The sequence below is a fragment of the Leptonychotes weddellii genome, chromosome 2 (assembly GCF_054177405.1).
Source record: "Leptonychotes weddellii isolate Sample4059 chromosome 2, ASM5417740v2, whole genome shotgun sequence".
Lineage (NCBI taxonomy): Eukaryota > Metazoa > Chordata > Mammalia > Carnivora > Phocidae > Leptonychotes > Leptonychotes weddellii.
In genome coordinates this window covers 99,970,909-99,995,446 of record NC_138370.1, presented here as the reverse complement: position 1 = coordinate 99,995,446, position 24,538 = coordinate 99,970,909, and the positions used below count along the sequence as shown (strand labels likewise).

At 41.4% G+C, this 24,538-nt stretch overlaps 1 protein-coding gene across 1 annotated transcript in view; it reads left to right on the top strand.

Annotated features, from left to right (window-relative positions):
• The window catches only part of ARHGEF38 (Rho guanine nucleotide exchange factor 38), a 127,144-nt gene that overhangs the window by 48,097 nt on the left and 54,509 nt on the right, over positions 1 to 24,538 (top strand). Inside the window, exon 3 of the mRNA XM_081812036.1 lies at positions 6,049 to 6,172. Within this exon, the coding sequence (XP_081668162.1) occupies positions 6,049 to 6,172 (124 nt within the window). The remainder of the gene's footprint in view (positions 1 to 6,048; positions 6,173 to 24,538) is intronic.

The window sequence follows — 24,538 nt, the reverse complement described above, 5'->3', positions numbered from 1 at the left end:
AATGGGATCGACTCCTTAATTTCTCTTTCTTCTGTCTTGTTGTTGGTGTATAGGAATGCCACTGACTTCTGTGCATTGATTTTATATCCTGCCACTTTACTGAATTCCTGTATGAGTTCTAGCAGTTTTGGGGTGGAGTCTTTGGGGTTTTCCACATAAAGTATCATATCATCTGCAAAGAGTGAGAGTTTGACTTCTTTGCCGATTTGGATGCCTTTGATTTCTTTTTGTTGTCTGATTGCTGTGGCTAGGACTTCTAATACTATGTTGAATAGCAGTGGTGATAGTGGACATCCCTGCTGCGTTCCTGACCTTAGGCGGAAAGCTCTCAGTTTTTCCCCATTGAGAATGATATTCGCTGTATGTTTTTCATAGATGGCTTTTATGATATTGAGGTATGTACCCTCTATGCCTATACTCTGAAGAGTTTTGATCAAGAAAGGATGCTGTACTTTGTCAAAAGCTTTTTCTGCATCTATTGAGAGGATCATATTCTTGTTCTTTCTTTTGTTAATGTATTGTATCACGTTGTATTTAATTTATTTTTAAAGATTTTATTTTTATTTAGTTGAGAGAGAGCTCTGAGAAAGCAGGAGCAGGGGGAGGGGCAAAGGGAGGGAGAAACAGGCTCCCCCTTGAGCAGGAAACCCAACCCTGGCTCAATCCCAGGATCCTGGGATCATGACCTGAGCCAAAGGCAGATGCTTAACAGATTGAGCCACCCAGGAGCCCCTAAAAAAAAGACAAATTTTAAAACATTATTTTAAGTATATAAATCTTTCGTACAGATGCACACATTCAGAGAGAGAAAAACAATTTGGCAGGACATACCTCAGAATATCAGTGGTTATTGCTGTGTGGTAGAATTCTAGGTATTTTTGTTGTCTTTCTTTTACTTATCTGCCCATCTTTTTCTACAATGAACATGAACTACTTTTATGATAATAGTGGTTTTTTTTTTTAAGAGTTTGTTCCTAGACTTCTTTTCAATGTTCACTTTCAAAGGTGTCCATGGTTGGAGGTCTGAATGACACCTAAGACTGTTTAGTTATTCTTCCCCATGACTGGGTTTTAGGCTGAATGTCCCAGGGCTCATTAAACAAAAAACAAACAAGCATTTCCCAAGTGTAAACTAAGGGGAAATTTGCCCTCTGTCAGCAAGTTTTCCAGGTATACTAATAGTCAAACTGAGTACAACAGTTTGTCTTTGTAGATAAAATTAAGTAGAAAGTTATAAAAGATCCACTTAATGTGATATTTTTAACAACCAAATTAGGTGATTTTGATTTTTCTTCTTCACACCACTTTTGATTGTTTTATACTGTACTTGTTATTCAGAGCCCAGTAGAGTGATTATGAGGAACATTTATTGATGGCTCCCACAGAGTAAATACATCATTTGAATTGTAGTGATTAGATTCCATCAAAATGGTCAAACTTCTATTGGGTAACTAGGCATGGGCCCAGTAGTATACTAGATACAGTGGGGTATTCAAATAACTCACGAAAACAAATGTCCTGGAGGAGCTCACAGTTTTGACATAGAGACAGATAAATTAATAAATATCCCTGATATGTATGGTAGGCTTCAATATCAGCATTGTGTCATACAAACCAAGAGTCATGGAAGCAAAGGAGAGGGAGAGGTTAATTTTAAGCAAGAGAGCAGAAACGTTTTCTTAAAAGGAAGTGAGATTTGGGGCTAGAAATAAAGAAAAGTGTATTAGTCCCCTATTAGTTACAGGTAACAAATAAAATTCAAACTAGCTTAAGTAAAAAGGCAATTTATTATCTTCTATAATAAGGATGTCTTGCTTATTGCAAGGGAGATCCAAGTTTAGCCTTCCCTCACTCTGTTGACTTGATCACAGTCAAACTCTCCACAAAGAGGACTGCTAAAGATAGAAACTTATATACTTAAGGCTAATAATCCAGGCCCTTCTATTTCCTAACAACCATTCATTAAAAATCAGGGAAGATTTCGTTTTTTGTTGTTGGAAGTCGGAGAGGGAGACGAACCATAAGAGACTGTGGACTCCGAGAAACAAACTGAGGATTCTAGAGGGGAGAGGGGTGGGGGGGATGGGTTAGCCTTTTGATGGGTATTAAAGAGAGTACATATTGAATGGATCACTGGGTGTTTTTTTTTTTGTTGTCTTTTTTGTTTTTTAAAGATTTTATTTATTTATTTGACAGAGATAGAAGAGCACAAGCAGAGGGAATGGCAGAGGGAGAAGAAGAAGCAGGCTCTGCACTGAGCAGGGAGCCCGATGCGGGACTTGATCCCAGGACCCCGGGTTCATGACCTGAGCCGAAAGCAGACGCTTAACCATCTGAGCCACCCAGGCGCCCGAATGGATCACTGGGTGTTATACTCAAACAATGACTCATGGAACACTACATCAAAAAATTAATTTAAAAAAAGTTGGAACTTAAAAAAAAAATCAGGGAAGATTCTCATTGGCTTTGCTTGGGAACCTGCCCATCCTGAGCCAATTCCTGTGGCCAGCTAGGTCACATGCCCACCTTGTAGGGAATGATATATGGGGCAGGACATCATGACTGACAATTCCACCAGATCAGTTAGAGTTGGGGAGCTATCGCTTCCCCCCCAAAAAACAACAGAAAGAACAGAGAGATGGTCAAAACTACTGGACAAACACTATCATTACCATCTTCATTTCAGACAGGTAGAATGTTGCAAAGTATTATGAGGGCAAAGCATTTGTGAGCAAAAGGAAGAGCTCAGGCTAGGATATGAATGCAGGAAAATGCAAGGAATGTTTTGAACACAGTGGGTATAAGGCGCTTGTGGGGTATAAAGTAATTCTACCCCAGTGATTATAGTCTCTGAATTGATGAAATGTTATAGGTATGTTTTCCTTTACTTAGATATTTATACCTGAGGAGCTTTGCATGCACACAACTCTAAACTCAGCATTATTTAAGTGTAATGAGAACTTGCCATTTGAAGTATATCTTGTGATGAATATGTTTGTAAAGCAAGGAATTAAGTTGCCACCAGAAACACTAACCTTTTTCTGTTTTGTACATTTGAATTATTATGCATTGACTTTGCTTAGGATAATGTATACTTAGACTAAATCTTTTTTTCTAAAAAATAAATTTTTAATCCCTTTAAAATATAACTCAACTTAAGCTTTTAGAGCATTGCCTGTTTCTAGTAAATGATTAATAAATGTATATAAATGCTTCTTTGAATTTATATCAATAATTATAAAGTCATCTATCAATTTTAAAAGCCTATTTGGATCAGACATTTGTTTGTTCCTGGCAAAGCAGTGACTGGATGTGAATTTATGATTCACAGACTCCCCATGGGCCCATGATACAGGCCAATTGATGTTTTAATCCTTTCTGTCCTTCAAAAAGAAATGAAATTAAATGCTACATTTTTATTACTTAGTATTTGCTACATCGAGCTAAGATTATAGATAGAATATAGAATTAAATCCTTGCAAAATGAATTTAAAATCTAAATTAGAAAGATATGCAGGATTCTGGCCTTGAGAAATAAATTGTAGAAGTGAAACTTAGTGAAAACTCAGGAACAAGACAAAAAATCCAGAGATGGCAAAATATTCTGTCAGTATTTGCTGGTAATGGACTAAAGTGTAGGATTAAAAGGTCAATTTCCAGTTCCAACTCTGTCCTGACTTAGTAATTTTGAGCATGGCACCTCTCTTCAGGTGAACTTTCCTATCTTCAAACTTATTCAGAGGCTTGAATTGGGCGCCTGGGTGGCTCAGTCGTTAAGCCTCTGCCTTTGGCTCAGGTCATGATCAGAGGGTCCTGGGATCAAGCCCCGCATTGGGCTCCCCGATCAGCAGGGAGCCTGCTTCTCTCCCTCCCTCTGCTCGCTCTCTCTCTCTCTCAAATAAATAAATAAAATCTTAAAAAAAAAACTCTCCCTTTGCTCCTCTCCCCAAAATCTGATTCACATTCAATTTTTGGAAAACATACTTTGCACTATGCAAAAATTATCCCATTGCTACTTAATTAATACTCAATGCATAAAGCCATTCCTTAGAATAAATAATGTGTTAAATCAATGGTACCCAGAAATATGTGACACATCCTTAGCTATTTAAAATTATCATTTAACAAAAAAAGTCATGCAACTGTTGTCTGCCCTTTAGGTATTTTGTATAATATTAAATACATTTTGTAAAATAGAAATTGAAAGTCTTGAGTATCTATAGATTTCAGACAAAAGAGTCATATGTGCCCTATCCAATTAAAATGACTACTTAAAGGAACATTTAGTGAGCTAATAATGATTGTAATGTAATAATACAGTATGGAGATATAGATTATTTTAGAAGACATAAAAAGTTTTTTAAATTTAAAATTTTAAATATAAAATTAAATAATACTTAAAATATTGAAATAAACCCACTACATAGAATCACGTGGTATTTGATTCAAATGAGGCTGGGGCTGGGAGTTTTCTTGAGGACAAGACTGATGATAGGAAGGTGAGGAATTTCCCACGATGGTTGGAAGGAATGTGGATAGCTAGACCATATTACATAAGAAATAATTGACATAGTCACCAAATTTTAAACAAGGTGGAATGTGAAACAAATGCTTCATGTTTAATAACAGAATATCCTTATCAAAATAATATCTCTGTCTGGTACAGGGCACAACAGATGAGTCAACGTCAGAAAAGGATGGGATAAAAAGATGAGCAACCTGCCTCCTCCCTCCCCTCCCCTCCCCTCACCACAGACTTAGCACACCCAAAGAGACGGATGCTAAGAGACGGATGAGGAAAGATGGAGGGAGAAAGACGGAGACGAAATGAGGAGAGACGGATGAGGAAGAAGCTACACTATTGACTTTCATCTCCAGAATTCCTCCACATCTGCCTCTTCCCCTATATCCCTTGTTCCCAATTCCCTTTCGTTTCTTGGCCTCTTTTTTGATCCTTAGCTGAACTCCCTGTCCCTCTCACTCCTAAAATGCTGACCTGGTTTGGAACCGGCAACTCTGCTTTGCACCTGTGAAGCTCTTCCATGACTTGAGTATTAATGATGTGATTATCCACCTATGACCCCACATACAGTAAACCATGGAGAAAGGCACCTACTCCTATTCCCTGTGGTAGCCCAGTGGAGTCTGGACCGATCTGTACATGAGCCAACTAGACACTATTTGATTATGAAAGGAGATCAGACTTAAACTCCAGAGAAAGATTTAGAGGAAGATCCAGCAAAATCAGGGCACATATCTCACCAAATTCTACTTAGATAGCTTAGGATGGTTGGCCATCCCTCTACTAATCTTCCAATGTCTAAAACAGAGTTTGGTTTCTATTATAATTCCTGATACATAGAAGACCTCCAGGAAATATTTAATGAAGGAGAGATGAGTGAATAAATAAAATATGATAAGCACCAGCTCTAAGACCGAGGAATGATTATACTGGTTTTTGAGGGTGTGCATGAAGTTATAAAATATGATGAATCTTTAATTAGTAGAACATATTTGGTGAAATTTCCATTCACATTTCTTTTAAGAAAAAAAGCAGGAAGCAACTCAGCACATCTACTTGTCATCACTTTTAGAACATCTGTGGTTCTAAAACAGCTTTGAAAATAGTTACTTGCCTAGAGTAAGGTCTGACTTCTGCTGTGTAAGCATTAAAGTGTTCTAAATTCGTACGTGCTAGTACATACTATCATAGATGGCAGTTAATAAAAATACTGATTACGTGGCTTAAATCTTCTTCACACTCTAGTTTTATAGGAATATATATATGTATGTTTGACTCATTAAAACTTGGTCAAAATCAAGAAAAAGGCAGAGGGAACAGAAGCAACATCCTTACCCCCCCCCCCTTTTTTTGCATGAAAAACTGCACATTTACTCTAGAAATCCCAAATAAGAATGTTTACAGGAACAGTCGATGGAAGCAGCATGGGCTGGCATACAAAATTCTTACTGTGTAGCAGGAGAAAACATCCTAAATACAGTGTGTCTCTCTCCATCAGCTGGTGTTCCCTGTTTGTGTTTCTTCAGATTGATCGGCTGGACGTGGATAGCTTGTTTAGCAACATTGAATCCGTGCATCAGATATCAGCCAAGCTGCTGTCATTGTTGGAAGAGGCCACAACAGACGTGGAACCGGCCATGCAAGTAATCGGTATGTTTATTTTCTTCTCGAGTTCTACACTACAACAGGAAATAATATTTTAATAACCTCTCTTTGCTTTGGGTTTGTTTCTGACTCACCAAGCTTCCCAGGAGATGTATAAATGCTAAACCCTTCTTCAGGCTCATTGTAATTACACAAACTCTGTATTTGTCTTCAAGTGGGTTTCTATCCATTTGCTCAAGTCCCACGGTAACACTAAACACACCATTTGCTTTTTAATTTTCAATCTTTCAACCTCTTTGCCTTCCAGATGTTCTCTCATTTTGTTTTATGGCTAACACTTACTCAGTCTTTAAAGAATTAAATATTTAAGGGCGCCTGGGTGGCTCAGATGGTTGAGTGTCTGCCTTCGGCTCAGGTCATGATCTCAGGGTCCTGGGATCGAGTCCCGCATCGGGCTCCCTGCTCCTTGGGAGCCTGCTTCTCCCTCTGCCTTTCTCTCTCGCTCTGTCTCTCATGAATAAAAAAAAAAAAAAATTAAAAAAAAAAAAGAATTAAATATTTAAATACTTTAATAGCTTTACTGATTTCAGTCACAGTATTTTTCAGATCTTACACCTATGAATCCATTGACTTTGGGATTGTAAAATTTTTTGCATGAAGGGTTTTGATAATTTATAAAACACGCAGGTTCTACTTTTCCCGTGCTTTTCCTTTTTTTCCTGTATTATTTGCTTTCCAAATATATTTTTACTCACGGTCACAGATTATTTTCTTACTCTGGTAAGATTTTGGAAAAAAATACAAAGATATCTTTGAGAAAGCATTGAGCCAAATTTTTATCCCTTCCATTTCTTGGGCGTTTCAAAGGGAATACTGCATTGTGAGCTTTCTGAAGGCAGTAACCGCATTGGAGATACATAGTGCCATGGAGGCTAAGACTTCTTTAAATTTTTTTTTGTTATTTTTCTATTTCAGGTATAACATGCAATGTATGTTCCCTACAAGAATATTAAAACAAATCAGGAGTACAAGAATAAAACAATGCCACTCTCTTCCTGATAAGTAACCACTGTTATCAGTTTGATGTGGATCCTTTCTTTGAGACATATACAGAGACATAAACACACACACCTTATATCTTTATTCACTGTGGCTTAGTTAGTGAAAATCGGGGTTTTAACAACGAAATTGACCTTGTTTAATATTTATGGAAGACCCAAAGTTTAATAAGCAAGACTGATATTATGCAAAGGTGAATCAACCTATTTGTAGCATTTTACAGACCGAGAGGTCAGCTCACTCAAAAAGATTCTCCCACAAACAGGTTTAAATTTAATCATTACTTTGACTGAAAGTCCCTATCATGTACTGAAAGTTTGTGTTCCCCTAAAATTCATATATTGACACCCTAACCATCAGTGTAATGGTATTTGGAGGGGAAGCTTTTGGGAGGTAATTTTGGTTTAGATGAAGTCATGAGGCAGTGAGGGGGTGGTCCCCATGATGGGATTAGTGTAAGGAAAGGAAGAGAGACCAGAATTCCCTCTCTCCCTCCTCACCATGTGAGGACACAGCAAGAGGGCAGCTATCTGCAAACTGGGAAGGAGGTTCTCACTAGAACCTGAGGCAGGTGGCACCTTAATCTTGGACTTCTCAGCCTCCAGAACTGTGAGAAATCAATGTCTGTTGTTTAAGCCCTTCCTCCCCCCAGTCTATGGCATTTTGTTACGGCAGCCGGAGCTAATGTAGTTTCTAATAAGCTGTAAATATATTTTCTAAACGAAGGACTCTATTCATTATTACTTTAGTGTGGGTTCATTGGCCATTCATTTATTAATTCACTCAATGAATAATTATTAAGTAGCAGCATGTATAAAGGTACTGTGTGGCATTGTTGGGTATCAAAAGATGAAAGAGATCATTTCCATCCTTCAAAAGTTTGCCATTGAAAAGCTCCTTGAATTGAAGGTATTTGTGTAATACACCATCAGAATATTTTCTATACTGCTGCAGAACTTCAGAGGATAAAAAAGAATATTTCTAGATGGGGAAATCACAGAAGGATCCTTGAAGATGTTACTTGGGCTTACAGTTACAGTCCAGATTTCAATAAGTAGGGTCCAGGTCTGAAAGATTAAGTGAAAGCAACAGCATGAACAAAAGCATGGATAGCAAATGCCAAATGCCAAGCATGTTTAGGAAATGATGAGAGATCAAGCCAAGCAGGAGTGAATCAGAAATGAATCTGTAGGGGCACCTGGGTGGCTTAGTTGGTTAAGCCTCTGGCTCTTGTTTTCAGCTCAGGACATGATCTCTTGGATTGTGAGATCAGGCCCCACATGGCTCCATGCTCAGTGGAGAGTCTGCTTGAAGATTCTCTCCCTCTGCCCCTCCCCCCCACTCTCACACATGAGCACACTCTCTCTCTAAATAAATCTTTAAAAAGAAAAAGAACTGAATCTGTAAGTGTAGAATAGAGACAGACTATACTCGGAATCAAATTTGGAATTTACTCTGCAGGTACTGAGGAGCCATTAAAAGATTTTTCAGCAAGGGTGTGATGAGACATACAAGTTTCTGGAGAAAGAAAATAATGGTAAGTATGAAGAGAATGTATGGAAGGAGAAAATGAGTACTAGACTAGTAAATAGGTTGTTACAAATAATACAGTCATGTGGTAACAAGCATCTTAGCTAGGCTAAGGTAGATACACTGAGACTAAAAAAGGGGGCTCAGATTCAAGAGAAATGTTGAATAAAGCATAAACAAGATTTAGGGGTTGGTTGCCTGTGCTAAAGTCAAAGACAATTCCAGGTTTAAGGAGACAAGTATCCTAATTTATCTACAACAACCTGGTTTTAGCCTAGTCTAGCATTCAGTCCAGTTTAGCATTTGTCCTGCAATTTCTCCTTTTTTAAGGAGGATCATTATTAATCACTGCACTACAAGAGATTTGGTGAGACCTCTACATTGTACTCCAATTTCTAACCCATCTCTCCTAATAGAATATAAGAGGCAGGTGTATTTGACAGAGTTCTTACCATAACACATGCTAAACTCTGAAAGACAGCCCATCTCTCATTTCCCAACCTTTTGAAGTACAGCATGCATAGCACTGGCTGATAAAAAGATGACATTTGGACGTGAAGCTAACTGCTTCCTGTTCCGGTGGTGGTGGGAGATATTTCTGATGCTACAGATTCTGCTGTCCACTGGGTGTAGCAGTGTGTCATGGCCCATGATGGGTGGCCCTTGCCATGACCCGTGAGAGGCAAGAAGCCACCAGGCTATTAATCAGTGGGTTTTAGCGGGACAATTAGGGAATTAAAGATTAGATGTAAGTGAAATTCCTGTGACAAGTAGAGGCTTTGCTGTCCTGCTACAGAGTATCTGGATGCTGTTGCTACAAGAGTTTGGTAATTCATCTTATGATACAAATCCATAACTTTTTAATGATCTGGTTATCTTACTTGGTTTTGCAATAAACCCTTTCAGAAGCAAGTGTTTCATCTATGCATGTTTAATAAAAATTAAGTGTTGATTTTCTGTTGCTCAAGAAAGTTGATGATGAACATATAACACACAGAATACTTGCTATCCACCATGGGGTTCTTAATGCTATCACTGACTGTAAGACAATCGGAAGAGAAGAAGTCTGCTGAAGAAGCAGCAATATCTACCTCAAAAGTTAGTCATTGCTTTAAGAAGATTGTGCCCATTATTTTCAAACCTTGGCAATTGGCATTTGTGGACCATGCTTCTGTTCATGCTGCTCGCTCCACCTGGAACCTTCTTCTCAACCTTCTTCCCACTTGTTGAAATCCTACCTATACTTTTAAGCCCACGTGCATGTGGTTTCACACTTGCAGCTGCAGAGGTGTGTAACATTGAGCACTTTATGCAGCATGGCTTCATTAGGTCAAAGGACAGTTAGCCTAAGTTAATTTCTCTCGTTTTCAATTCTGAGTTTCCTTGGGCCTGTAAGAAGTGTAAAGCAGTGGTTATTAATGAGTTGGCACAAATAGCAGAAGAGCTTACAAACAGTTAAATTGTGACAGTTTTATAACAGTGTGAGCAGATAAATTAAATTTAAAAATTAATTAATTCTGATAATGATTAAAAAAGGTTTAACCAGGGGCACCTGGGTGGCGCAGTTGGGTTCAGCATCTGACTGTTGGTTTTGGCTCAGGTCATGATCTCTGGGTCTTGGGATCCAACCTGCATCAGGCTCCACGCTCAGTGCGGAACCTGTTAAAGTTTCTCTCTTCCTCTCCCTCTGCCTTGCTCTCTCTCTCTCTCTCTAAAATAAATGAATGAATAAATCTTAAAAAAAAAAAAGAAAAGAAAAAAAGTTTAACTAATTCACAGAACAGATGAAAACCTTTTGGAAGTTTATTGTGTCAAAGGCGAATTTTCTGACCTTATTGCGAATGCTACTGTTACTTTAAAAATTAAGCTTGTGAATGCAAATGATAATATGAGTACATATTTTGGGGGAGCACAGCATCTCAGTAAAATAATATTTTTACTAAAGTAAGAAATCTATGGAACAAAAATTTACTTGAGATTGATTGTGGTGATTATGTACTAAAGCTGTGATATTCTATTAGTCAAAATGGTAACTGTAGTCAAAATTCACACAGCTTTATATATACAAAGTTAGAGTGAACTATATACAATACCTGGAGGATAAAGCTGATATTAATTTTTTTAAAGATTTTATTTATTTGAGAGAGAGTGAGTATGAGCAGGGGGAGGGGCAAAGGGAAAGGGAGAAGCAGACTCACCACTGAGCAGGGAGCCCCATGTGGGACTGGATCCCAAGAACCTGGGATCATGACCTGAGCTGAAGGCAGATGCTTAACCGACTGAGCCACCCAGGCACCCAGACATAAACAATCTTATGCATGATGGGAACACATTCTTTGTTTGCTCCTGGTCAGTAATCAACTTTTAGAAATTGGCATTTTGTTCAAAATTAATTAGAAGTCTTTACTTAAAGTATTCAACAAAGAAAGGGGAAAAAAAAACTACTTCAGCTTTTTAATCTTTACAATTGTAATTACTGAAAACAAAATTGCAAATAGGAAGACACTGAAATTTATCACTACTAAAACAAGGAGTTAGCTTTAAAAAATGAGTTTATATGGTGTAGAAGATTTAATTTTAAAATTCTTTAATTCCATTTTGGAAAACTTGACTTACAGAAAAACGTTTTGATAGAGTTCCTATTAAATAGGATAAAATTATATGCTGTACCAGATTTTACAATATCTACATTTGGAAAAATATTTAAAAATCATAAATAGAAACAACTTCTTTGGTGAGCTTATTTTGTAAAAATAAAGAAAAGAATCCAAATGGAGGCTAAAAGCTAGTACTTGTGAAAATATTTCAGCTCAAATATTTACATATTTCAATATAGAGAGATATATAATCAGAATTTTAATATTTTCCATTTAGCAGAATTTTCTTTGAGCATATCAGGTGCCTCTGTGCTTATATAAGAGTATTTTCCTAATTAAAAATATTATGGTTTACATATTTGAGCAGCAACATACATAATGCTAGATTTTAATATACATACATATGCATGCAAGATTTTAATCTACATACATACATAGATTTTAGAATAAAATATTGAGTTCATACTGATATAAATAAGTGAGGAGAAAGGAAAAGTCTTCCGTATAGTAGATTTCAATGAATAAATATAGAAGGAAAGAGAAGAATCGAAAACCACCATTAGACAAACACTGCAGTTATAATTGTTGCAGCCAAATCCACTGATCAGTGCTTGATTTAGGGGGTGAAAGTTTGGGGAGAAATTTCATAGTTTCAAAGTATCTCCTAACTATTAACCTTAAGTTAAGGCAAAGACAGTAACTTTTCAGTGAGGAACCAAGCAGAGACCACCTTAACCAAATGATCAAGGTCAACAGTACTAAGGAATAACACACATTCCCATCATAAACCTGTGATACAAGTGAGGAGGACATAGAACCATCTCTGTAGTACTTTTGCCCAAAATATGTGTGATCATGTCCAATCATGAGAAAACATTAGACATGAGCAAACTCAAATGAGGGACATTTGACAAAATAATGGGTTGATACTCTTCCAAAATGTCAAGGTCATTAAAGGTAAGGTAATACTGAGGAGCCTCAGCGTTTTAAGACCACGGAAGACTAAGTCAGAGTAACAAAAAAATGCGAGTGGAAGCCTGGATAGATTCTAGAACAGTAAAAGAATGTAGTGTTGAAATTCAAATATGGTGTTTAGTTTAGTTAATAGTATAAAAGCACACTTCAATTCCTTCACTGACAATTGTACTGTGGTTAACAAGATGTTAAGCGGAGTGAAGGATATCTGAAAACTACCAGAACTAGTTTTGCAATTTTCTGTTAAGTATAAAATTACTTCAAAATAAAAATACTGTGGTTTTACAGAGAAACTCAGTTGAATGTGTTCACAATTTTTTAATTTACCAATCATAAGTTGCAGCTTTGAGGAAGATGATAGAAGAATAGATAAAGGAAACTAAAACAGTTAAGACCATATTTGTAAAAGAACCAGTTGGAGTCATATTTTAATTTCCTTATCGTTGACATCTGGGCTAGCCTTGTGGCTTGCTTTGACCAATAAAATGTGGCAAAATGATGTTCTACAATAGCCTTGTGACATCCACTCTCTGCTCAGGGAGAGAGAAGGCTCAAACTACCCAGTCATTTCAGTCAACACAGTCAAGGCCTTGAACATGTGAGTGTGGCCTCCTCAGCCAGCTGGCCTCTGGTTATGGATTACAAACACATGAATAAATCCCAACAACAACACCTGGAAACAAGCTATCCCAGCTGAGCCTTGTTCAAATTGTCAATCCAGAGAATTGTGAGAAAACAGCGTTGTTTTAAGCCTTTAAGTTTTGGGGTGATTTTTTTTTTTTTCTGCAGTAAATCTAACTAATACAGATTCACAGAGAGAGATTAATTCAATTTAGATGAAGAAAAACTTGATTTGGAAAATGGATTTTGAGCTTGGACTTGAAGGATTTAGAAAGGTGGAGATTGAAGCAAATGATTTTTTTAAAAGATTTATTTATTTATTTTAAAGAGAGAGAGAGAGAGAGCACGAGTGGGAGGGGCGGAAGGAGAGAGAGAGAGAATCTCAAGCCAACTCTGAGCTGAGTGGGGAGCCCAACACGGGGCGCTCTATCTCACAGGGCTCGATCTCATGACCCTGAGATCATGACCCAAGCGGAAACCAAGAGCTGGGGGCTTAACGGACTGTACCACCCAGGTGTCCTGAAGCAAAGGACTTTCTAAATGACAAATGGCATAGAGGCCCCAAGGCAGGAGAGTATAGGAAATTCTCATAAAGGAGAGCAATCTAATGTGGCTGGAGCACACTTCCAAGGAGACTTCCATGACCCATACACGGTATAGCCATATCAGTACAGAGTTCACTGACAGTTTCTACCCACCCCCCACCCTGCCCCGGCGATTTCTATCACTAAATCTTTCACCAAAGCTCTTACATTTCATAGGATAACCTGATTTTTGGTGGGACATTGCCAAAATGAAAAGCACGGGTGTCCCATTTCTCTGTCCTTAGATGGAACGAATGAGAGGTTGTGATTCACTGCTCTAATGCCAAAGGGAAACTTTCCAGGTACCTAGATAAACCAGGAGGAGGATTTTACTCAATAAAAACCTTGGGGTTTGGATGAGGTTCAAGTTTAAGCACAGAGGCATATGTCTGTAGATATGAGAGCCCTGGGAAATTGTCTGGACTATCATGCCAAGATAGAAACTGGATTTTAAAATCTTGACTGCGGCAGGCTGTCTAAATAGGAAATGGGTTCTAAATCTTCAGAAATAGGAGTATGAGATGTGGCTCTTGTTTCCAGTTAAACTGAAGATTACTCTGTAACAATTTAAGAAAAGAGAGAGCAAAGACAAAACAGGTAAAATGCTGGTGTAGCGTTTAAGAACACAAGGGTTTCGATATCAGGTTGACATTGGTTTACATCCTGGCTCACCCGATTACTAGATGTTTCATCTTAGGCAAGTTACAAAATCTCATTGAACTTCAGTTTTTCATGTGGAAATTTGAGGTAATTATACCCACCCCATGGAGTATTTGTGAAGATTAAGTAAAATCATGTATAAATAATGATGGCCCGATGCCTATTCTTAATAAATACCTAACACATGAGATTACTAATTTGTTATCCTGAGAATATTAAATTTACCCATCTATTTAAAAGCTTGATTTCTTATGTATGTAATCACAGAATAAAATGTGATTTTCCCCCCAGAGGTCTTGATCATGTTTTTCAAACAATCAGATTCCCTGGATGTGTTTAGTTTCTAGATGCTCCCAATATCTATGCATCTTGATGATTCATAGATCTAATAAGGCAACATGTTTTCTTCTATAAGGCATGATTGAACATATCAAGTATCATTTCCACATTTGATAAAGTGAACAGCAATGAACAGCAATGCAGCAGACCCTTTCCAAAGATGGCCTTCAATAGACCGTGCCCCCTGGTATTCACCCTGCTGTGCAATCTAGTGCTATATCCCTGAGAGTCACTAAATCCTACAATGCAGTAGAAGTGACGCTGTGTCAGGGACTGGGGGTTTCAGCCTTAAGAAAGCCTGGCAGTTTCTACCTTAGTGATTTGAGGAACTTGCATTTAAGAAGTCCAGCTACCCTGCTAGAAATATCCCATGGAGAGGTCACACGGAAAGAGACTAGACCTGAGACTATGTCGGGTGAGAAAGTGGCCCAGCTGTCTCAGCCTCCCAGCTGAGGCCAGCCTTCCTGCTGTCCCTGCCAAGGCACCAGCTTTGTGAATGAGCCATCTTGAACCATCCAGTCAGTTCAGCCCTGGGCATCAAGGGGAGCAGAAGAACCGATCCCAGCCAACCCACAGAATTGTGAGAGAAAATCAAAACGATTGTTTTAAGGTACTAAGTTTTGAGGTGGTCTGTCACATAGACAGATAACCCAAAGGGAGCCTGTATCCTCTTATCTACATTTGCAACGATGCTGTAATGTTTCAGAGCATTATAAAAAAAAAAAAAAAGAGTTATGACTATGTTTGAGTCTACTTTAGGTGCTTACCTCCTGCACACTATACTGAGAACCAGAGCTGAAAGAAGCCTGTGGTAAAGGAATTACAATTTCTCATTTGCCTTTTCCTGAGGGTGAGTTTATCCTTTGAGATAAAGACAATTTAGAGCTTTCTGTTCTTTGAAGGTGAAGTGGTGATGCAGTGTTGTTCTACAGGGGTACTTTGTTCTCCTAAAGCAGTGTCTCTTGTATGTCCCTGAAGCAGGAATCTGTGCCTTTAGCAGTGATTTTGTGAGAAGAGCGTTAGTCACTGATAATTCGTGTCATGTTGCCATGTGGGAGATGCCACAAAATAGCTCACCTGAATAATTTTTCTAAAGAGTGTGTGTGTGCATGCGTGTCTGTGCATGTGTGTGTATTATGCTCAGAACACAGGGAGGCTCAATCTAGTTAATTCTGGCCAGTGGGGACAGGTTGGGAGCACCCCAGACCTGCATCCTAGAATGTGTGAGGCCAGTAGGGGCAAGACCCAGATGCAGCAGCTGAAAGGTCTGGGCATTTTATTCTAAATGTTAGCAGTAATAGAAAAGCTATCAGCTTCAGAGAATGTGACAGGGAAAAAAAGGGAATTTTTTTTGGGGGGGGAGGTCAAGCATAAGCAATCCATACAGGAGAGGACAAATCAGCAGGAGGCAGTGGACAGCAGAATACAATGTGGGCTTGGTCTTCCAACCCCTTGAGTGTGGTCAAGCTGGGTCCCAGGGCTACAAGGACCTATTTCTTGTAATAAAAATAAAGCCAGGGTGGCGTAGTAACACGTTCTACTGTTCTGTTCTCTGAGGAGAATGTGAAGTCCCAGGATGCTGTGCTATGGGGTCAACTCACGTAAGTCCGTGGCTTAGCTGTGCAGGCAGATCTGAATGGAGCTGTGAAGAATCAAATATTGTGCAGAATACATGTAGAAATAAAGTCCTAACTCCTACAAATGTAGGAGTTCTCTGAACCCCTGAACACTTTCCCAATGGCCAGGGAGTGAAAGTGAGAAGTACATTTGCGGGGGTGCAAACCTTCAAGGTGCGCTGTAGCCCAGAGGGAATGTGGCCTTTGGTGGGAAACGAATCTGCGTTTTCATTCCAGCTCTGTCACCACGAGCTCTGCGGCCGGGGCCGGGTCACTCAGATCAGCGAGGACGGCACTTGCCGTCAGAAACCTCACCAAGGGGTCAGAAACCTCACCAAGAGGACTTAACCAAAAAAGGGACTTTTTCCTCCCAGAACAAGAAATCCATAATTCAGTAGTCCAGAACTGGGGCAGCTGCGTGCTGGCTCCTCGCAGCCTTTTCCTTCCTAGTACTTGACGTGTGGTGATGTGTGGTGCGTGGCCTCCGGGCCTCACGATGGCTGCTGCACTGTCAAGAGCAGCTTCCTGCAGGCAGTAACAGCAAAACCACCTCCTCCTGAGGCTTTCTTTTTTTTCATTTGGGAGGAACAAAAGCCCTTCCCAGTGACTTCAACCTATATCTCATGATTTCATTTCACACACAAACATATTCACACACAAATACGCACTTGCACACATCCTTGGCCACCCCTGCTACCAGACATTGGAGAAAGGTCAGTATTTTTAAGTGGGTGCATTGCCGGTCTAACTTTTGTTAGTTTGGAACAAAGAAGAATGAATAAGCAGCTAGCAATGGATGCCACAGTCATCTGTTCATATTTCAAATGGGAATAGCAAGTACTCCAAGGGTGCAAGACATAGGAATACTCCCATTAGAACATAAGCTCCAGGAGGAGAGGAATTCTTATCTGTTTCATTGCTGATGCTTCATCAGCGCCTAGGACAGTGTCCTCAGCAGCACTGAACGAATGCAATGAATGTTGGAGATAATGAGGAGTGTTCAGGACCCTGGCTGATGCGCAGAAAGATCATGGTGATCGTTGTTCCTGTGGTTGTCACCACGTCTGCCTGTGGTTTGTCCTGTGTCATCTTCAGAGGCTGGCAGGCAGGATAGAGCAACTGGCTGCAGCAGAGGCTCGCACTCTCAAGAGAGGTATATACTAAGGTGAGAGAAATCGAGAGTCATGGGTTGATCGGCCTAAGAACAGGGTCATCGGTGCTACCCGCCTTGAGGAGGGAAAAGTTATTGTACCTCTTCCTAATCCAGCCCACAGAAACCTTTTAGCTTTCAACTCTCAGAGAGTTAGTGTTTTCCTAATGTGCCACTTGTTAACAAAAATCTCCACCTAGAGTTAAATATCCAGGAAGTCAAAAAGGTTTGGGAAGAGACCATGAGTTATCATCAAAATAAACAGTGGTATTCTAGAATGTTAGCACTGGAGCAATACTTAAAGAGCATCCAATCCAACCACCTCACTGCGAGAGCCTGATTTGCCCCAAATGCCATCACTAACTCTGGACACAGTCAGAAGGAGACCCTAACTCTTCCTCTGTGCCCACTGATGCTCCCCAGTTAGTCCTGCCCTGCTGCCAGGGACCTCCAACTGCCAGATGTGTTGGGTGGGTGCTGCCTCAGCTGTAGAAAGGCCTGTCCTTTCCTAGACCCTATCACACTGGTCATATTGTCCTCCTGGCACTCGACACAGCAATGGCCCCCACACCCCACTGTGGCTGTCCTCCTTTCTCTTTTTTCTCTTCATGTTTAGCCAGCCTTACTGGTCCCACTTCCTCACTTCTCCATCCTGCTTCACACCACGCCTCTGAAATTGCTGTTACCATGTCACCAGAGACCTCAGAATTGTCAAATCTCATTGTCAAATCCATTTTTTCTGAACTTATCTTACTCTAGAGCTTCTGAGAATTTTTTACCAAAATATTCCTGATACCAGAAGAGAAATAGGAGCCCCAGGGAATGTAGAGTTGTTACCTGAAGCCACTGCCACAGACATGAAACAACTTTGAAGTCTCATTTTATCTTAAGAACGCCTGAAAATTTTCCATTCTACTCCTTTCTATGAAAATGGGTTTTTTCCAAATGTCTTCATAAAATTGACACCCAAGGGATTTGCTTGTGTTAATCCATGGTTGCATGCACCACCTGCCACCTGTATTTGGTTTGAATTCCATAACCCTAACCGGGGTCACTAGGGTATTCTCAGTTGTTAGTCTTATTCCCAGGCTAGGTAGGAACTAAATGAGACTAAAGGCCAAGGATAGTGATTTCTGTAAGCAGCATTTACTCTTCCCCCCTCTTTCTTCTCACTTGCCCTCCTCACTTTACCCTATCCTGGAGAGCAGAAGGGAACTAGGAAAGAAAGGAAGGAAATGTATCCATGACCTGGCATTTGGCATCCATTGCCTTGCTCAGTTCCAGAAGCTGGGCTCTCATCCAGGGAGCCTAACCAAACTAGGGAGCTTTCCTTGGACCTCCTGATGAAAGCTGCCAGCAAAGCTCTTTCATTTGGGGATGGCAGGTATACTCAGTTGTGAGTGTCCCTCAGAGGAGTGACAGACAGAGACTCATATTATCTCGCCCAGATCTTGGACATTCTTTCTAATGAGTAGGTCATATCCACCCTTTGTCCTCAAAACCTTCACACTCTCTTCTCTGTGTTGTGAATACTCTGTCTTGACAAACAAGTTTTACTTAGAACTACAGAACTTTGGGGATATATCTTCGACCATGATTTATGCTTAAAATTTTAACCAAAATGCTGTTTTCATATCACTGTAGTTGATTTTTAAAGTTGAATGTATTACTTATTTTTTTCTTGGTAATACAAGTAACTCTGTGTCTTGGTCATCTCAGGCTGCCATAACAAATGACCATAGACTTGGTGGTTAAAACAACAGACATTGATTTCTCACTGTTCCGGAGGCTAGGAAGTCCAGATCAAGGTGCCTGATTCCTGGTGAGAGCCCTCTTCCTGGTTTGCAAGCAGCCACCTTCCCACTGTATCCTCACATGGTGGATAGAGAAAGCTCTGATGTCTCTTCCTCTTGTCACCGGGCACTAATCCCATCATGGCAGCTCCACAGTCATGATCTAATCTAAACCCAATTATCTCCCGAAAGTCCCACCTCCAAATACCACGGGGGAGGTGGTTATTTAGGGCTTCAACATAAGGATTTTAGAGGGAAATAAACATCCAGTCCATAACACTTTTCATTAGTAACAGTTTATGTAACATTTGCATAGAATTTTTGAGTTAGATTTTATGTGTAGTAAAGAGGGTCACTTGAACTGTCATGATTCCTCCAAAAATATTTTTTTATGGAAGAAGAAGAAACAGTGTGTTGATTAGAATTAAGTTCTACTGGTAGAAACAGCAAACAAAACAGAACATTACTAGCCTAAATAAGAGATGTCCATTTCTCTATTGTGTAATGGCCTAAAGGCATGTATTTTAGGTCTACATGGCAGCTCGGCTCTTCAAAGTCCTCTGGGATACAAGCCTCTTCCAGCTCACACTTAGCCTTATCTTCATGGACAAGCTAATGTCCAGCAGAACAAAGGAAAATATGGAGAAGAGGGGGTAAATGATGAGCTATCTGCCTCTTAAAGTTCCTGGATATTGTCACAGGACAACTTTCTGCAGACTTTAGTTACATGGCCACCCCTATTGTAAGGGGGGCTAGGAAATGTAGTTTTTATTTTGTTGCAGGCAAAAATGTTATTGCTTCAAAGGGAGTACCGATACTGGGGGACAATGGCACGCTCTGCCATCTACAGACTTATTTGCCATATTTCTCACTATTTTGCCTTTGGCTTGGTTGATACCAATCCTAGTTTTCCTCCCTTTTCTCTGACTGAGCCTTCTCAAGCTCTTCTGCAGACTCTTTTTCCTCTAGGTTCCCCTCAATGTTAGTGTGCCAGCATTTGGTCCTCACGCCCCTTCTGACTCTGTAGACTTTCTTGCATGATCATATCAAAGTCATGGCTTCTGTGTCCTGAGTTTCATGTACCTACATCTCTTCTCCAGATCCCTTTTTCTTGAATCCCAGACTCACATACCCAATTCCATAAAGGACGTCTCCACTTAAACATATTTTGGGTGACCCAACTCGGTACATCTAAAATTAAACTCATCGTCTTTCCACATAAACTCTCTGTTTCTTATCATCATTGCCAATCCACACTCTTACTGAAACCAGAATCCTGGGATATGCTTGGAATTCTCCCCTTCATCTCTCACATAAGTCAATGTCCATTTTCTTGCCTTCTTCTCTGTCCTCCCTGCTTTTGTTTCCAGTGGTTATAACTAACATCGATTGGGCATTTGCGTGTGCCAGCTACTGATATATAACACATTTTAATTCATTTAATCTTCAAACAATCCTGCTATTATTATTGTTCCATCTTACAGATCAGGAAATTAAAGAACAGAGAAGTCAAGTAACTCTCCCAAATGTCACAGGAGTAAATGGTAAAATCAGGATTTGAAAACAGGCAGTTGATTTTAGAGCACTCTCTCTTAAGTGCTAGAATTTCCTGTGCAAGCCCTCATTATTTATTTCTTATATTACTATAGAAGTTTTTTAATTGGATTCTCTTTTCTAGTCTCACTAACTCCTCCCTCAAACTTCACCTTTCATATGACTAATTACTAGAGTAATCTTTCTAGAATACAATCTAATCATGTTAGTCCACTGCTTAAAATCAATCAGTGCTTCTCCATCACCTGCAGGTTACAGTCCCAGCTCCTTAGGGACATGCAAAGTCCTTCATGATTTGACTCCTGCCTACAAATACAATCTCTTCTGGAACTTTACCACAGACGTGGCACTGCCCAGCCATACTAAACCACTCCCTCAGTGTGTCTCGGTGCTTTGTGTTCAGTCATAGCTCCTATTTCAAGGGCAGACTGTTACAGAAATTGCTAACAAGTCCTCAAGAGCAGAACAGATGACCCTCTGTATTTTATACAAAGTATGGTAAATGGGAGTTTACTCTTACTGGCCTTCATAAGTTCCTTGAGGGAAGTGTTGGTTCTTTGCATCCGCAGTTCCTACCAAAGTGCTTGGTACGTAATAGTCCCTCATTAAATTGTTGTGAAACAAGGATGAATTAACTGCTTCATTCCCTTTTATGCCATTTTCCTAAACAAAGTCTAGGACACGAAGATCTCTTGAATATCACTGTTTGTACCCAGGGTTCCTGGCCCTGCAGGGGAAATTCATCTTGGAATGGGGTCAGAATAATAGAGAGGCCATATCGTTTGGTATGGCATACCTTGGGGATGGACGTGAGGGTCTGGAAGTAAAGAAGAGGTGGGCCAAGAAGAGAAGCATGAATATATTTACATCAGTGAAGGGAACAATTTGCAACACCTGAGTAACCATACCAGGACACAAAACATGCTCAATATTTTGGGGAGTTGTTTGTCAAGGAGAAAACTAAGGGGGAAAAGGTGCATTTTTCCCCGCTCCTCTGCACGGCGATTACTTTTGGGGTGATAAGGAAAATCTGTGTCCTAAGATGACCTACCGAGCCAGCAAGAGAGTCCCAGTCCTTTCCCTGGGGCTCTTCCAGGTTCTTCTCCCTGCTCTGCTTCCCACGCACACCAGTCCGGGTTCTTCTCCCTGTCCCTCTCTGCGCACATGCCAAAAGTGCCCAGTATGCGGAAGTAGAAGTGTGTAAATTGCCCCCTTTGTTTGTGCTCGGGGCTCAGACCTTTGGAGACCACTCTCCTCTGAGCCCGCTGGCATTAAATAAACCTCCCATCCTCCAAGATCTCTGGGTGCCGCTTGGTTCTTCCATCCGGCGATCCAGTCCAGGTTCCGTAACATTTGGTTCCCTGGCCGGGAAACCCAACCGCACTGGCCCATTGTTGCCACCGGTTTGGGGCAACGGTGGGGCAGTGATGGAATAAGGGATCCTAACTGAGAAGGTGCGCCCTGCCTAATTTTCAGCAGTCTCTTGCCCTGGTCACCTCGGGCCGGCCCTGCTCCACTCTTCCCACCAGACTCAAGGAGACTTGGCAGGTGAGGACCTGGTCCCGATGTCAGATTCCGGTGAGGCCTGGGGCCCCAGGACCCAGATAGGCCTACCCCCATTGGTGTGGAAGGGGAGCCTGATCACCTCCCAGAGACCTCTTAGAGGTCTCACAGGTAGGGATTCCCAGGGAGGGAATGTAATAACGTCTGGAGTGTGAATGTGTGAGTGAACTTGTAGTCCGACCTGGCTTGCTCAAGCGGACTGATTCTGTGACTCCATGGGCGGGCACCGTTGAGGTCCCTAGAAGCCTACAGAGTCTGAGTGGGCCTGTCTGCAATTCAGTGGTGAACGGCATAGAGCCTAGGGTGGCATCAGAATAGATTCCGATTGTAAGTCACAATGCTGAGACCGCTACGGCTAAGCCTCACCTAAGCTCCTTCTGGACACGGCCAGACGGGCATCTGATTGGTCTCCTAACCTCAGGAGGCACACCCCTTTATCTGTCTCTGCACCACTGCACACGGGGACATTACCATGGGGTCAGGGCAGAGTAAACCTATGGTTCTAGAGACCATGATCAAAAATTTCAAGAAGGTGTTTTCAGGAGACTATGGACTCAGGATGAACCCCGGCAAGTTGAGAACCCTGTGTGAATTGGAATGGCTCACCTTTGATGTCAGATGGCCTTCAGAAGGGACATTGGATGTCCCAACAATTCGTCGAGTATGGCGAGTTGTAACAGGAGAACCAGGACACCCTGACCAGTTATGGAAACATTGACTCCTGGCTAGGAATTGCTCAGACCCTTCCCCCATGGGTGCGATTTGCTTGCAATAGGCAGGGACAGGGCAGGGTCTTAATCGCTTCATCCAAGTGACCTAAAGAAAATCAACAAAAGCCCCAGTCTCCACAAATCCTAGCCAGAGATCCCGAGGACAACCTGCCCCCACCGTACGTACCCCCATGACCGTCTACACCTGGCCCTTCAGCTCCAGACACTCCACTGCCATCAGTTTCACCAGCGCCCCCAGGCCCAAAGGATCCACTTTCTCCAGGACCAGCAGCCAGGCTGTGCCCCTGGCCGGGCGCAAGCACCCTTCAAATGCCAGTACAAGACACGCGGGAACCCGAGAGGCACAATGAAGATGGGACGGTCTAACCCAGCCATTCCATGATGTATTGTCAGCCCTTCTCCACCACCGACCTCCTCAACTGGAAACATAAAACCCCATCCTACTCTGAGAAACCACAGGCTATGGTAGACCTCATAGAATCCCTCTTCCAGACTCATGGGCCAACCTGGGGAGACTTCCAACAGTTTAACACCCTGTTTAACACAGAGGAAAGGAGGAGAATAATGAAAGGTGCATGGCAGTACCTGGAAGAGCATGCACCAGTGGTAGTCATTGACCCTGCTGCCTGGGCTAATGCGGCTGCCCCTGAAGAGCGCCCAGCATAGGACTTCACACAGGCCCACATCCGCCGGTACCAGGAGACCCTCCTCCAGGGAATCCGGGCAGGAGCTAAGAAACCCATGAACATGACTAAGGTATCCTCGGTTGTCACTCAACAACCCTGGGGACTACTACAAAAGACTATGTGAAGCCTACAGGATATACACTCCATTTGACCCCGAGACACAGGAAAGCCAACAGATGGTAAACACCTCCTTTGAGGCTCAGGCTGCCCCAGACATCAGAAAAAAACTTCAGAAATTAGAACGTTTTGCCGGGATGAACATCAACCAACTAATAGAGATTGCCAATAAGGTCTACATGAACAGGGAGGTCGCAGCCGAACGGGAAGCTGACAAAAAGATGAAAAAGAAAGTCAGCCTCCTTGCTGCCGCCCTGAAAGAAAAGGACAACACAAAGGCAGGGAGATTCTGACCACTGAAAGGGGGGAGACCCAGAATTCCCTTGGCAAGGGATCAATGTGCCTACTGTAAGGAGAAAGGGCATTGGAAAATGAATGTCCCAACCGGGGAAAGGCTTAGAAGCCCAGCTGCTACAAGGAAGAACCCCAAGAGGAGGACCTCATAGGCCTTGCAGGAATGGACTCAGACTGAGGGGAACCAGGCTCTTTTCTCCTTGGCCCCCATGAGCCCAAGGTCAGAATGAAGGTGGGGGGCCAACCAGTGACTTTCATGGTTGATATTGGGGCCGAGCTCTCTGTTGTCACCTCCCCAGTGGCCCTTTTCAGCAAAAGGACTATGACCATCCTTGGGGCCACAGGGACACGGGCGATACAACAGCCCTTTTGCCAGACTCGCCAGTGCAAACTCAGGGGCCACAAGTTCCGACGTGAATTCCTTTAACTGCCTGATTGCCCCATCCCTCTCCTGGGCCGAGACATACTCTCCAAGCTTAGGGCTCAGATAATCTTTGAGCCCACCGGACACACTAGCCTCTGATTGGACCCAAGGCAAGAGG